At 49.5% G+C, this 15096-nt stretch overlaps 1 protein-coding gene across 7 annotated transcripts; it reads right to left on the reverse strand.

Moving 5' to 3' along the window:
• Positions 1–371: 371 nt before the first annotated feature.
• Positions 372–14873, reverse strand: DRD3 (dopamine receptor D3). 7 transcript variants are annotated; one of them, XR_013940027.1, is made up of 8 exons: positions 14795–14863; positions 14103–14368; positions 12814–13165; positions 6031–6143; positions 4661–4819; positions 3582–3778; positions 2328–2673; positions 372–1695 (listed from the first exon to the last, which is right to left on the reverse strand). XR_013940027.1 is itself a non-coding variant. In XM_080558137.1 (8 exons), the coding sequence occupies exons 2-8, from the start codon at positions 14192–14194 to the stop codon at positions 1499–1501; spliced, it is 1380 nt and encodes a 459-aa protein (XP_080414263.1). In that variant the 5' UTR covers positions 14195–14284; positions 14795–14873; the 3' UTR covers positions 372–1498. The 7 variants fall into 7 exon arrangements, 6 of the variants coding, with proteins under 6 accessions (XP_080414263.1, XP_080414260.1, XP_080414261.1 ...); XM_080558137.1 differs by having other exon boundaries at positions 4661–4803; positions 12874–13165; positions 14103–14284; positions 14795–14873; XM_080558134.1 differs by having other exon boundaries at positions 4661–4803; positions 14103–14284; positions 14795–14873.
• Between the last annotated feature and the right edge of the window lie 223 nt (positions 14874–15096).

Consider the following 15096-nt stretch of genomic DNA (forward strand, 5'->3'; position numbering starts at 1 on the left):
GGATTTATACCCCCTATATCCTGGGGGATGAGTGCCTCCTGTGCAGTCCAGCACCTTTGAGCAGATGGAAAAAAACTACCACATGCCTGCATAGCTGAAAAACCAATTGACCGTCTTTTCAGAATTCATCTGCTGGAGGTGTTTACAGCAGACATTGATTTCTTTCCCAGTTTCACTAGTGCTTCACCGTGTGAGGCTTGGAAAACCACTTCCCTCCTTTGATCTTCATTAGTGAAATGCAAGCAATAGTAATGACCTCTTGTGGGTGCCTGGGAAGACGATCATTTCATGCAGGGAAGGTGTTAAGAAGGCTGCAGGTGAGAAAAGGCTTATGGCAGGGCTACGTTCACCACAAAGGCACCAAAGCTTCCAGTTAGACACGTGTTTTATTGGGTTACTGCAGTTACAATACAGTACGGAGGGCACCTCCCCGCACAAACAACACATGCTGTCTGCTAGTGTCTCCCCCCCAAACCCCGCAAACAAAAGAAGCAGCTAGAGCTCTGCTATGTGCTCCAGGACAAAGTCTTGGCATTGTGTTAGGAAAGAGAGGAAGCACTGCGCCGATGGAGGAGCTGTGGCGTAGACAAAGGCAGGGACAACACGCGGTTACACCCAAAGCTGTCGAACAAGTGCGGCTAACAGCGCAGCTAAGCCTAAGCTTGGGAGCGGGAGCTGGAGCCTCGGGTGAGTCACTGGATCCTGCACAGTGAGGGGAAAAGATGGGAGAAACAACGAGACTGTCCCCAGACAGGTTTTTCTGTACAAGAAGAGCATTAGGCTGCCCTGGCACGAGATGATCTGACATGGCCTAGGGCAGGGCTGGTCTGATGGTCATCTAGGTCTTACTCTGGCCGTGTAAGGCCAGAGTACCTATGACCTGTACCTATGACAGCGCTGCACTTCTCGTGCAATCTGCTGTGACACAGCAAAGGGATGGCAGCCACCTCTCCACCTGCAGGGAACAGTACAATAAAGGGGATGTTTTGTCTGCATTTAGGGGAATTTTCTCAAGCACTGAAACCGATCCGTCGCTATAGGCAAAACCTTTGATGGAGACAACAGCGATGTTACAGTTTCTCCATCAGTGTTCCCTCTCTAAGTTTCCTTGCCAAATTTTTGCCCTTGGCTCCTGAATGAAGGGATAAGGATCCTTATCAAAGCGGCCATGTTCTGCCCTCGCCCCAGGGCTGCTGCTCGTGTGCTGGGTGCCTCCAGCAGGCCGAGGCTGTTGTGGTAGGAGGACTCACCATTTCACCTCTGTGTCTTCCTTCCCTACCTCCCCAGCAGCGAGAAGGACTTGTGCTGTTCAAAGCAGAGGCTCTGACAGTTGCTGCACGAAGCCAGCCATGCAGGTGGGGTGGCTCTTGCTCATACCACAGCTCAAAAAGCAGGAGGAGGGAAGGGCCCACGCCATGCCCCCAGCCCAGGCCCCAGCTGCGACCTGCAGCCTGGCAGAGGCAGGGGGGCCGAGCACGGCTCAGCGCCAGCCCTGCTGTCAGCAGCAGAGGATCTTGAGGAAGGCTCTGCGGAAGTCGGTGTTGAAGGTGGTGTAGATGATGGGGTTGAGGGCGCTGTTGACGTAGCCGAGCCAGGTGCTGGCGCTGTACAGCCCCGGGGGCACGCGGCAGGCCGGGCAGTGGGCGTTGAGGATGTGAATCAAGAAGAAGGGCAGCCAGCAGACTATGAACGCCCCTGAGTTGAGAGAGAGAGAGAAAACAATCCCTGACTTTTGAGAGAAGCAATGACTTGGAAAGAGGCCTGCACCTGTGCACTCTTCCCCCACCCTCTCACTACTTCTGTGCAGCTCAGAGTGCACTTGCCTGCGTTTGGCAAACACTGAAGAAATGTCATGTTTATTCCTGATAGAGAGGGACTTTGCAGGAGCTTGGGCTCCTTAGGGTCAATTATATTAATGAATGGGCCTTTAGATGTGGCCTGGTGACAGTGGCCACAGCTTAGGAGGAAAGACTACTGCCTTAGCTGTTTTAATACGCTGTGATGATGGTTGCATAATTTCCCTGCTAGTAGTGAGTTAATTAGGGGAAGCAGTGTGTCTGCTGATTGTGGCAGGTGGCTCTGGCTCCAGTCTCTTGACTTCCCTGTCGAGCTCTATGAGCTGGTTCCTCTGCTGCTCCTTGCCTGTTTCCCCTTCTGTACCTGGAGTTAAGAGCTGCTGCATATGTGCATTTGGGAACTTAGGATCGCTCCAGCTTAATAATAATAATAAATAATAATCAATAACAACAACAATTTAAAAGTACTGAAAGAAAAGAGAAAGCAAAGGTACCCCTTATGCCGCACTAGACAGAGCTGCTCTCACTCACCCAGGACGATAGCTAGCATCTGTGTAGCCTTCCTCTCCCGAAGCTGGATCAGCCGGGGCTGCTGGTGCGCTAGCTTCAGAGAGCTGATGGTTTTGCCATTGCTGAGCCTCCGCACCTCCAGCCCTGGACTCCTACTCTTTCTCCTCTCTTCCAGCCTGTTGTGCTGTGTAGTCCCTGGTGTCTTGCTGAGGGATGCATCTTGGCAGAAGCTGCGGTACCGCTGGAGGCTGAAGACTGTCAGCAATTTCCTTTTGGTAGACATCTCCTGGCCTGAGCGTTTGAGCGGGAGACAAGGGGAAAAGGTGCCCTGGCATCTGTCTGACAAAGATTTCCTCTCGATGTGTTCCTGCAAAAGAGGATGCCACAGAGGAACTGGGAAACATCCAATCCATTCTCTGGGTCAAAGGATGATGGGGAGAGTTGTAAGCCATCCTTAGCCCCACTCGTTTCTTGGGCACTAAGACTATCCTCTGGAGATGGCACAAAATTCAGAGACTGGGACAGGCCTTGGCTTATCAGAGGGCTGGAGCAGGCCCTGACAACTCTCTGCCTCCATCCCACCAAAGAGAAGCATGAGAACAAGAGCTGAAACACCCCCTCTATTAACCTGTCACTTGCATTTTGTGACATCCCTGCTCCCCTCAGCATCCCCACCCTTTTCTAACATGGCTTTGCTCTGAGAAAGTGGGCAAAACAAGTGGGTATGAGTGACCAGGAGATCACTTTCAACCTATTGCATCAGTTCCCATGGCTGCAGATATTTCATCTAGAAGGGTCAGTGGAACAAATGCTGCATGCACCATGAACATTTTGAACTCTTAAGCCTGCCAGATGAAGAGATTTTTTATTAATAATCTGGGTTATTAAAGTCTGTGAAGCCCTGAGAATGAAACCTCTTAGAGTAGAAATCAATAAATGAAGAAATTAAAATCAATAAATGAAATTAGCCAGACTTCTGCATGGCTGAGAAAGCATGGCTCTGAAGAAACGTTGATATAGGCTGTGCTCTTTTCTAGTTGGCTGGTTCCAGAGGACAGAGATACACATGGGATATCTTCTTTCTAGAGGACTGAAAAAGGGCTTAACTAGAGCTTCTGCCTCTCAAGTATCATGGTGTATGAGTGAGTGACGTGATGAAAAGATGTCATGCCCCTTCCTTATGCTTTCCACTCCACGCTTTGACCCTCTGAGGAGAAGAGATAATGCATGCTCTGTTCTTTCTGACAGCTCCTACTGCATTCATGGGGATCTTACTTCGTGTGTACAGCATGGTTTGGTGCTGGCGCTGTGGCTGCCCTGTCGGGTGAGGGTTCGCTTCCTTTGTCTTTGTCTTAGCACGAGGTAAATCCGGACATAGAGCAGCAGGGTCACCATGAAGGGGAGGTAGAAGGACACCAAAGAGGAGTAGATGACGAAAATAGGGTTGGATATGGAACAGACACTGGGATCCCCTGGGGAGGAGAAAGAGAGAGAGAGGAGAGGCTGAGCTGCTTGAATTTATTACAAGAAGGCCCTGATGTGTTGGCAAAGCAGGTCGACTGATGGCTGAGGGACAAGGGCAGTCTAAGGAGAGAAAGTATCTTCAATCTCCGTTGTTGCATATTATACTGTGGCCTACCCACTCACCTAACCGGTGCTTAAAATGGGCTCTGCCTCGGGTCATCCAGCATGACTCAACACACATCTGCTTGTTCTGGCCAACAGCTCTGCCCTCTTCTCTCACCTTTACCCCCAGCTTTCCTCAGAGGATCCTTTCTCCTTTTTCCTTTCTCCCGTTATTCTGGCAGCTTCTGAGCTGTCTAGATGCAGAGGTGTGCACCGCTTGCACCTGTCTGGACCAGGTAGTGAAGGGGAACAGCACTTCCCTCCCCGTGCCCCTTCTCACCTCAGGCACTGCCCAGAGGATGGACGGGGAGCAGAGGACCTCTGCCTGTGGCACAGAGGGAGGAAGGCTCCCCTGCACCTCAGCCTCCATGGAGAATTGGCAAGATGCAGGAAGTCTTATGTGTGTGTTGGAAGTGCTGCATGAATGATTGTTCGGGGGATTTCTAGACCTGGGCACTTTGAAGGGCAGTGACTTGACAGTAAGGCAGGCAGGTCTGTGCTCACAGCAACAGCCACTGTCTGCCGGAGCAAATGGCAAGTTTAGACAAGAGAACATCTGCTCTCCAGCACTGGAGATTTTTGTCACCCTTCATAGGGTGCTTTCCAGTTCCCTAAAATTTCCTGTAACTTGAAAAGCCTGCAGGACTCACATTAAATGACATGGCCATACACAGGGCAGCTCAACTTCCAGCCCCTCCCTACACACAATTGTTTGGGATGTCATTTACCTGTAGTATTGAAGCCAAAGAGGAGAGGGCACGACACTGCGAATGCCAGCATCCAGACTATCACAATCATAAGAGAGACCCTCCTGCAGGAGCTCTGCCCGGTGTTGTACTGGTACTGCACTGGTTTCACCACTGCGGTGTACCTGCGGACCAAAACAGCTCCAGAAAAAGGAGACGTAAGAATGGCGTGAGGAGAAGGACCAGGTTTGAAAAGGAAGAAGGAAAGCCACATAGGGAATGCGATGGTCGAAGTGGTGAAGAGATGGGAGAGGAAAGGAGGGAAGAGCAGATGATGGGATCAGCAGTTTGTAAAAATGGTGAGCAGGGTATTGCGGGGAGGAACAGAGGAAATTTGAGTTAGTTGGCAGCACTGGGGAGAAACACTCTGCAGATCCGTTAGCATTGTGAAACTACAACATGCGTGGTACCAGATAGACCTAGAAACCTGGGGAAACCTCCCCTCCACCCCCTATGGCTATATGTGAACTGCTGGGAGGGAGCGGACTGTGAAGCAACCACAGCCTGCAACAGTCTGTGCCTCAGCTGCCCACTCTGGTGTTGGCCTTGTGGACAGCCAGATGATTGCCCCCGGGAGTATGCTGGGGACATTTGGGTGCTGGAGTGCCCCTAGGACACAGCTCCACAAGCCTGGGACTTGTGAGGCACAGGAGTCTCAGCTTTAGTATCACCTGGCAGCAGAGCGTAAGTGAAACAGGGAGTCTCCCATGGAGAAACACTAGACTAGTCCATCATTGAGAGCTGCCTCGTGCACTTACCCTTGAACCAGAAGTTAAAAAGGTGCAGCATGTAGTGTTTTCTCCTACCCTCACTGCTCCCCATAAGCAGGAAGTTTAGGTCCTAACTGTACTGCACGTGCCAAGGTCCTGGCTCCCAGCCCTCAGTGTTGCCTACACTAAGCGCAATTTTAAGATGCAGAAAAAGATGGTAAGGCTGAAGATTATGCAGCAATAATCTTCTTCCCTCCATGTGTATATGACAACACTTTTTTTTTGTGATTTTTTTCTGAGCAGGCTCTCTAGGGGGCAAAACCCTCTCTGATACTCAGTGGGAATTTGATGACAGATTCTGGTTTCTACCTTCAAAAAGGATGAGGATGTAGCTGACTACCAACTGGTGTTGTTTAATTGCTTGTCTCTCTCTACTTTTTTCTTAAGCACGGACATCTTCTAGCATGTGGTGGGCAAAGCCACATTAACAGCAGTAGTGGCAGTGATAGACCTGCAGGAAAGTGTATGTTCGTGAAGACACTGGCACTGCCTGTGCCAACACCACGTCCTTGTCTCTTCCATGGTCGGGTATGGGGCCTACCCCACCCTCAGACTATTCCCCTGTATGTGCTTGGCACTCACCTGTCAATGCTGATAGCGCAGAGGTTTAAAATGCTGGCTGTGCACATCATGACATCCATGGTGACGAAGATATCGCAACAGATGCGGCTGAAAGTCCAGACTCCCCCGGTCACCTGCATCAGCAATCACAAAGCTGTCAGCCTTGCTCTGCAAGGAGTCCTAATAGATTATGTATAAGGAGGTGCTCTCCTTCAAGTATCTCAACAGCTAGATGAATTCATATTCACTGTGATGTGCAGAGGGAAAGTGAGGCATCTGTATTGTATTCAAGATAATACAGGGGTCGGTCACAGGGAATCCAGGAGCTGCACCTCAATTTCACTCTTTTTCTGACTCTTACAGAGGTACGCAGGATGAAGAAATAGACAGCAGCTATCCATTTCCTTAAGGTCTAGCATGATAAATTGAATTAAATATGATATCACTGTATACATCCTTTGATTAAGGATTATCTGACAAAATCTAAAGGCTAAAGGTGCTTCTCAGCTTAGCTGCTGGAGTTCTCTTGCAGGCAGCGAGCTGGAAAAGTGCTGCAAATTTTATGCATTTATGCATGAAACAGTGACCTGAGACCTGAGGCTTCTCCAGAACTTCATTTGGATTCTTATCTCGGTTACAGATTTTGATTATCAGATCTGAATGAGAACTCACAAGCTATTCAGATAAAGGGTTTTGGGTTGCTATCATGTCTAGCTTTTGTTCTGGTTGTTTTGAATTTTTAATCTCAAGTGTGCAATCATGAAAACTTAGCTGTGGCCAATCTTCGTGATGGAGGAACACATTTTTGGCCCAGCCATCGAGTTCTTGACAATGACCTTTCCAGCTGACAGCAGTATGCTCCAAGCACCGTGTGGCACTGCTGTGAATGGGCCAGCTCTGCTCGCGGCTGGGATGATGGCCTGGCCCCGGGCAAGTTGGTCGGCCTCAGCACCTGCTCCTTGTAGGAGGTGAACAAGAAGGCAGCCTGCCCTCCAAGAGATAAGCCCGATGGAGGAATACAGCAAGCTAAGTTAATGCCATGCTGGTTGAAGTGGGGTAGGAGAGAAAGAGGAAGAAAGTCCTTCCTCTAAGATAGCAGTGCTGTCTGCCTTGTGTGGGAGGCCTGGAGTTTAGCCTCCACCCCTGCAGATCCTGCTGGTTCAGCTGGATCCTGGGAAGCTGTCGGGAACTGACACCAGTTCCTGGTCTCTCTGCTTATGTTCAGATTACACCCGGGGTACTGCATCAGGTTTTGGGGCCCAGCATGGGAAACACATCAATAAACTGGAGTGAGCCCAGCAGTGGGCCAACAAGATGGTCCCTAGGGGCTGAAGCACCTGTCTTGTGAGGGGAAGCTAGGGGAACAGGGCTCGTTCAGCCTGGAGAAGAGGTGGCTTTGTGTCCCCAGTACCTAGTGGGAGGTCACTGAGAGGGCTGGAGCCAGGTTACTGAGAAGGTGGAGCCAAGCTTTTCACAGCAGTGCGTGGTGGAAGTATGAGAGACAACGGGCATTGAAAGAAGAGAGGTTCACACTGGTTATGACAATCAACCCAGTCTGACCTCATGGCTGATCAGCTTCAGGCAGGGCATTGGACTGGAGACCTCCTGAGGACCCTTTCTGCCAGAATTATCCTGTGATCCTGTGAACATGTTCCAGCTACCTACCTAGCTGGCTTCTGGGGCCATGCAGCATAGTGAAGAGATGATGAGGCATGAGCATTGTAACAACTTCTTATAACTCATTTCCCCTCAAGGGGGTATGTGCTGGTATGCTCCTCCTTAACCCTCAGCTCCCTGAGCTCCAGCACCGATCCATTCCCTTAGCTTAGGTCATTTACTGTGTCCTACCTGTCCTAAGACAAGAGCTAGGCATTTGAAAATACTCATACCATGACAGGCTGGAGATGGTACCACAAGCAAGCTTTAGTCCTATGGCAGTGGGCCAACTCTATAGCAAGTGTCAGTGCCTGGGAAGGACGCAGCTCACCATAGAGAGAGGCAGCACTGATGTGCTTGTATAAACACAGAATTAGCTCTGTATGGATTCTTTTCAGGCTTGTTTAACAAATAATCCTGAGGAATTTAAATGTTTTTTGATTGTTTCTGTGCCAGCATTCCTACACACGGGCACCAAAATTTCCTGAGGTGAGCTGTCTCTGGGATATTCTCTGCTGGACCCAGCTGCTGTATGTCAGAAGTCAGGTACCGAACCAAGCAGTTGCCCATTAGATCACCTAACACCGAATGGATGGATGCATGGGAGAGAAGTAGAAATAGGCCTGCAAAATGAAGAAAGGAACTGTGCTTTCATCTTGAGTTTTTGGGGCTCCTTTGTTTTCTTTAAAAAAAAAAGTCAAGAGAGAGAAAAACAAACAAACAAACAAACAAAAAAACAACTTAGAGATTTTCTGCACAATTAGGTGGGCTACAAGATGTACAAACTGAAGGCTGCCCTTCTGAAATTAGGGACTTGAACAGATTCAGTTTTTAAAGAAATCCCACACCATTTGTGTTTAGTTGCAGATTTTGAGACCTGCTTGCCCACCTCATAATACCCCAAAATTATAAATGCTGGAAACCTTTGCAGTGGGACCCAGTAAGGGGTTTTTTTTTTGTAGTCTGGGGTATAACAAAATGTAGTGTGTACGTGTGATCTGTGGAGTCTGAAGAATATGTCACCAGGAACTGCTGCCAGGTGTTTGCAAGGAAGCCAGCAGCTGCTAACCCAGCAGATGTGCAAGCACTTAACTGAGGGAGTTTCCAAGGTCCTGAGTGTGTTTGAATGTGAAGCCTAAGGAGAAGCTCCGGGAATGTAAGCCATTAAAACTGAAGAAGGTGCTGGTGGGAATGGCCCTGACGTGAACCCTCTCAGGATGATGCATTCAGATCATGCCACCTGTATGCTAAGCTGTAGCTTGCACTGAGAGGATGCTTGGCAGATCAAAATGCTGGGCTTAAAACCCATCCTCACTTCATCAGTCAGAGCTTCTAAAATGAGGGGCAGCCCTGTGGAAGTCAGTGGAGTAGTTAGTGTTTACATGCAGGATAATACAGAATTAATTCCAGAATTTAACAATGAAGAGAGCCCTTTTATTACAGGCCTTGTTCATAATTTTTTAATTCTATTTCTGCACTTTATTTTCTTGCTCTGTTCTGCTCATCTTTGTTACAGAAGCTATAGCTTGTCAGTGTGCATTTCTGGTTTTCATGTGCTGGCAAGGTATCTATTCTTTATCCCTCTGGTGCCTTTTATCCAGGAATCTCAAAGCACATCACAGGTATTAATTGAATGTCTCCTCACAACTGCCTGGGTGAGGTGGATGGTCAAATATTATTCTCCTCTTACGATGATGAGAGCAAACCACAGAGAGATGAGCTGATACAATCTCTCATTACCACTCAGTGTGTGTGCAGCAGAACTGAGAACAGAGTCCAGGATGAAATCCTGGTTCTGTCAAAGATGATGTTAAAGCTCCCTATAGACCATTCAGGTCAGGTTCTCACCCCGGCTTGCTCAATGACCAGTCTGCATTATCCACAAAGCTACAGTATTGCTATTTTTAACTTTCCAACACTTTAGGAAGGCTTCCAATCTAAAAACCATCATCGTGCATTCATAACTTTCATAAATCTGTCATTCTCCTGAATCCTTAAAAATAAACAAATTAATCTCTGTAAATCATATTTATGTAACAATGCATGGCTAGCAATGACTAAAGTATGAGCAGGTACGTAAGCAGCTGTGCATTTAAGCATGCTCACTTGAGTTTTGTTTAAGAGAAAGTTCTTCTTGGGGCTGCAATTAGCTCCCTGCAGCTGTGAAATCACTGCTTATGCTTTTGCACGGACAGAGCAACCAAAAGCACGCAAGCGGACAGGCCAGCCGACAAGTGGGAAACTGCTGAGCTGCAGTAACTCATCTTTTTGTCCTCCCTTTGATGGTAGTCTGGTGAGCTCCTTGAATGCCAAGAGCAGTTGCAGGTCTCACCGCTCCGCTGTGAGAGCCACAGACACTGGACATCAGTGACAATCACCTTTTGAAGCCTTTTTTTCCTTTTTGGAGTTAGAACTGGATGTTACGAGAAGCCCAAGAAAGATGTTACAGGCCATGCTGCTGCATGTTCTCCTCCATTTGCGTGCTGACCGTAAGGCATGACGGTATCGATGCCATCAGACTCCATAGCCCCAGAGGTCAGTAAAGAATTAGGGTAGCAGCACTGCTATATTAGTCCTACCTGTTGACCCCAGACGATTGCTAGGCACTGTGCAGAATAGCAATTTTGTGCCAGAAACTTCATTAGCTGGAGATGAGGATTTTGAGGTTATAAAATGTTCCTATTGTTGCTCTGTCACAGCCTTCCCAAAAGACTTCTCAGAACGAGACAGATCTAGGCTGCCTGATAGATAAAAAGGCAAATTTCATGGAGAAGGTCCAGACCACAGATGGCTCTTAAAATTGAGTGTAAAGCACATAAAGTTCACAAGTGACAGTTAAATCTGAGGGATTCATCTACCTTTAGCTTCCCCATAAATAATGGCCAGGTTTCAGATGTTTGGTTTGGCAAATGCTCAGCAGATGTACAGGTACTGTATGTGGTTTCAGGGACTGAATGATCTCTTGGCAATTTCCAGGCCCAGAGTGTACTGAAGCATGATGCAATTTCTGCTTCATCTGTAGCGCTGTTGATTCCATAAACAGTGACAAATATCTAAACAACTCTGGAGTTTTTTTCAACTTTTTTTATTTTTATTTTATTTTATTTTTTAATCTTAGTGTTTCTAGAGTCTTAAGGCCTAGTTATCTAGAGGGTACTATGTAATGCTGGGAGTGGTAGATTGGATTTGTGATGTGTGTAGGTCCTTCTCCCTTTTGTTTGGGTAACTTCTGCAGTCTCTTGGATCAGTTACTTTGATTCTCCAAGCTCCGGAGTGGAAAATGAATCTTGAATGGGCCTGCAAACACAACGAGGGAATGGACCTGCCATTGTGATTGCAAACAGTGCCCACAATACCGCCGGGGGGCAGAGGCTGCTCCACAGATGTGCCCCAGTGCCACCCTTTCCACAGTGATAGCGAGTAGTAAATCTTTTCCTAACGAAAAGCACATTGTGATTTCATTAGAGACTGGAATTATGCTTGAGGTGATGGAATATTCCTGTACGAGCAGTCTGAAATAAAAATTGCCTTTTAGTAATACTTTTAGTTACAAGCAAAATGGAGTGTCTAATTCTGTTCTGCTGGGATGGCTTCCCCTTCCCTCCTGCCCCTTATTCCTTGTTTTTTATCTTTCTTTCCACACAAATTAGTCTAAATGTCGCTACTAACTTCATCAGGAACATGATCACACAAGCAGCATCATGTTGCTCGCTTTGTTCTTTCATTCCACAGAGATGCTCTACATAAATAATTACCCATCAATGCCCTTGTACACAGAGCAGACACTTAATTTCTTTTAATTGTAGTCTTGCAGAGACTGCATTGGACACAGTTTGGAACAGTGGCTTGGATTGACATAAGGGAAACACCTGTGCCAAAGCCTAGAGCCATGCTGGCTACTGAACATGTTCTGGTGGCAGTGTTGGTCACTGCCACCTTGCACGCGCATAGCAGGTCTGGCATTTGCTGGAGTTGTCCCGTATCGTCCTACTTTCTATTCGTGCACTGCACAGTCCACACGCACAAGTCAAAATCCCTCTCTGCTGCTGCTCTGCTTTGTGGGAAGGAGGTCAGCCAACGGTGGCGAGCTGTCAGCAGAATACTTTACTCACCCTCCAGCCTGATCTCACCTTGCCCCTTAGAGAAAGAGCACGAGGATTCAGAGAGGTCACAGCTCAGAGGTTTGTTCTGTCTCTGTTAGCATGGGAACAGGGCTAACAGGGCGCAGCTGAAAGCTTATGGCTCATAGGCATTCACTCTTAATTTTCCTAGCTCTACCAATTTACTTGAATAAGCATAAAAATGCTAAAGAGAACAGATAAAAATGCCAGCTGTAGCATGCACTCCTGTATTTACTGTAGCAAAAATGTTTGCCCTGGGAGTGGCTTCAGTAATTCAGGATTTTGCCGCAGTGTGGGGGGGATTTGGAGTCCATCCTTGCTGCCCTATATCTGATGGTGCTGCTCATACCATGCACCGTCATGCCAATATAGGTTTACACCAGCCCAATGTGCAAAGATCAGGGAAATGGAGAAAAAGACCCTGAGGGCTTGACAAATCCTTTGAATTTATTGTGAGAATGCTCACTTAAAGAGATTTTGGAGCACGCTCTTTGGCTTCATCTCTTTGTCAGCCTACTTGGGGAATGTTGCTTGGAGCTGACCTAATATCATGGACATTAAGGCTCTTAAACTCCACAGGAGATGAGGGCTCGACCGCCTTCACTCGTTTTCTGGCCAGCAGGCAGGGATTGACCTGGACTCCAAGAAGAGTTGCCGCAAGACATTTCCACCCCCCTTCTTCCCCCTGCCATTCCCGAGACATCATGGTGCTCACTGGCAACCCTCCTGGCTGACGGAGTCAGCTCCAAGGATGCTCAGATGAAAGCGGCGTCAGCATGTCAGGGGCCACAGCCTACACTTCCAGCTGCAGCCCAGCTGATGCTCGAGCTCAAAGAGGTTGGAAGAGCGAGGCTCAGCATGTCTGCTGGCAGGTGGAGCTGTGGTGTGTTTGTCTGGCTTGTGTCCGGCCCACCAGGACCACCTGTGTGACGCTGTGGGCTGCCACACACCCCACAAATGCTCTGGAGCTGGCTGGGGGGCTGAAACGTGAAGGGGCTTTATCAATACCAGACAGAGCTGGCCTAACCTGAGCGCACGCACTCGTACTGCGGTTCAGCTCTGCTGGTCTTTCCTCCGACGCACTCACCTCCAGGTACACCACCCACGGCATCACCAAAGTAGCCACCAGCAAGTCCGCCACCGCCAGGCTTACCACAAGGTAGTTTGTGGTGGTTTGCAGGGCGCGCTCCCTCAGCACGGCTAGACAGACCAGCACGTTCCCGAAGATGATGGCCAAGATCAGGAGGCAGTAGCAGAGGGCGTAGTAGGCGTGTGAGCGTGGCAGGCCCGGCTCTGTCGTGTTACCTGCCCCACAGGGAACAGCGTCGGTGCTGTTAAGATGGCCGCCGGTTCCTGTGAAGAGCGCCATGGGGATGCTGCTGAAAAGAGAAGAAGACGACTGAAAATTGATGCTTATAGTAACTCTGGAGAATGGTAGCCTTTTGTAGATGGCATACGTCTTTCATATTTCACTCATGGCGCTACCTCGAGCCAAATCTAGAGGTCTTTATTCTGCTCATATGAAGGCGGAGCTTGGTTTTAAAGTCTTGCTTGTCCGGTTTGGTTTTCACTGAACCTAAGCCAAGAGAAGAATGCCAGGTTTCACCTGCTGTGTGCATCTGAATGGTGCATCTCACCAGCCAATGCAGCTGTAAGGACAGGGGCAAGGGTTTTGGGAAGAGAGTACCCTCCCTCTTCCCTCATCAAAAATCTCTTTAGGATCTTCATGCAGTCAAGTGCTCAGCAGCCTGGCAGAGAGATCGCACCTGCGCTTCTCGAGCAGGCTCTTGAACCCTGGCTGCCTTGCAGCGAGCACCACTGGCTGAATTACTCTTTTCCTGCAACGTGCTCCTGTCCCAGGCCTTCTGTTCAAATAATGCTCCGCTTCAACCCTGCCTAGCTTGCCAAAGCTCAACTGTCAGCGCAGCCCCCATTTTATCCATATTGTGCTCCGTGTTTGCCATGCCTGGCTGGAAGATACGCTTCCTGTGCTGAAGAGCAAATCGACTTGTCATTTGGGACGAAATAATGGAAGGGTGCATGCAGCAGACTCTACATTTCTCTTTCTTACAATGGGTTTGTGATTGTGCCCAGGAACCTACCCAATCTTGATTTAGAAGGAGGCTGATTTTTTCCAGGTACATGAAGGCTGCCATCCCAGGGTTGTTCTCTGACATTTAATCCCTTTTATCTGATTTATTTTTTTTTGGCTAATGCTCCCATCGCTAAACTCATCCTCGGCTTGACAAGTACTAGAGGCAAGGACAGAACATTGCAAAGAAGGCGCTATAAATATTCTTCCTTGCTCCACCTTACCCGCTCAAGAGGAGCATCCGTGATGCGACGCGCACGCTGCTGGCGGAGTAGCTGTGCAGGAGGTGTGAATTGCTCCAGCCCCATGCACACATGCATCCTGATGCCAAACTGCCCCTGCTGGCTTGGAGTCAGGCGAGGGCAAGGGCTGAATGAGGTGGAAGCCGTCCCGCAAACACGGATCCCTTAGGAGAGAGGTGAAACAACCTCTTACAGATGTGTTTTGCTTGGAAGAAGCAGCGCTTGTCTCTCCTCTCTCTTTCTTCCACCTGCCCCCGACAAAAAGTTAAGGCTCCCACTGGCCCCGAAGAACTCCCCGTGCAGCCAGCGCTGCTGCCGAGCCCAGGACCGCTGCTGCACAAAGCACCCCGGCCCCAACCACCCATCTTGCTCATTTCGCAGCGCCCCTCTACACCGACACAACTCCGGGAAACCCGCACCCTGTGGGGCCGCGTTGCAAACCCCCAAACCCCCTGCCCTAAGCAGCCGCCCGCCTCGCAAGCAAAGCCAAAGCCTCCCCCAGCCGTGCCCCACAATTTCCTCGGGGTCCCCCCGGCTCCTGCCCCCCGGCCGCCCTCTCTGCCCTCCCCAGCCCCCGGGATCTGACCCCATCCTCCTGCCCCGCCGTGGGGGGGATCGAGGGGGTCGGGGTCGGGGGTCTGAGGGGCAGGGGGCCAGCAGCGATCGACACTTACCCCCATCCCGCCGGGCCCCGGCGCCGCCGCCGAGCGGGGCTCGGTCTCGGTGCCGCCCCCTCCCCGCCCCGGCCCGGCCCCGGGGGCGGGCGGGGACCCGCGGTGGCCGGGGAGGGGGAGAGGGGCGGTGGGGGGTGGGGGGGGCGGCGAGGCTTGAAGAGATGTGGTGGTTTTAAAGAAGAAAAAGAAGGAAAAAAAGATGTATATAAAGTGAAGGAGAGAGGGTTTTTACAAGGGGAGGGAGTTGCAGAAGTCATAAATCATAGGATCATAGAACCACTACGGCTGCAAAAGAACTCCAG

Source organism: Anser brachyrhynchus (genome assembly GCF_964034855.1).
Source record: "Anser brachyrhynchus genome assembly, chromosome: 1".
In the NCBI taxonomy this organism is placed as follows: Eukaryota; Metazoa; Chordata; class Aves; order Anseriformes; family Anatidae; genus Anser; species Anser brachyrhynchus.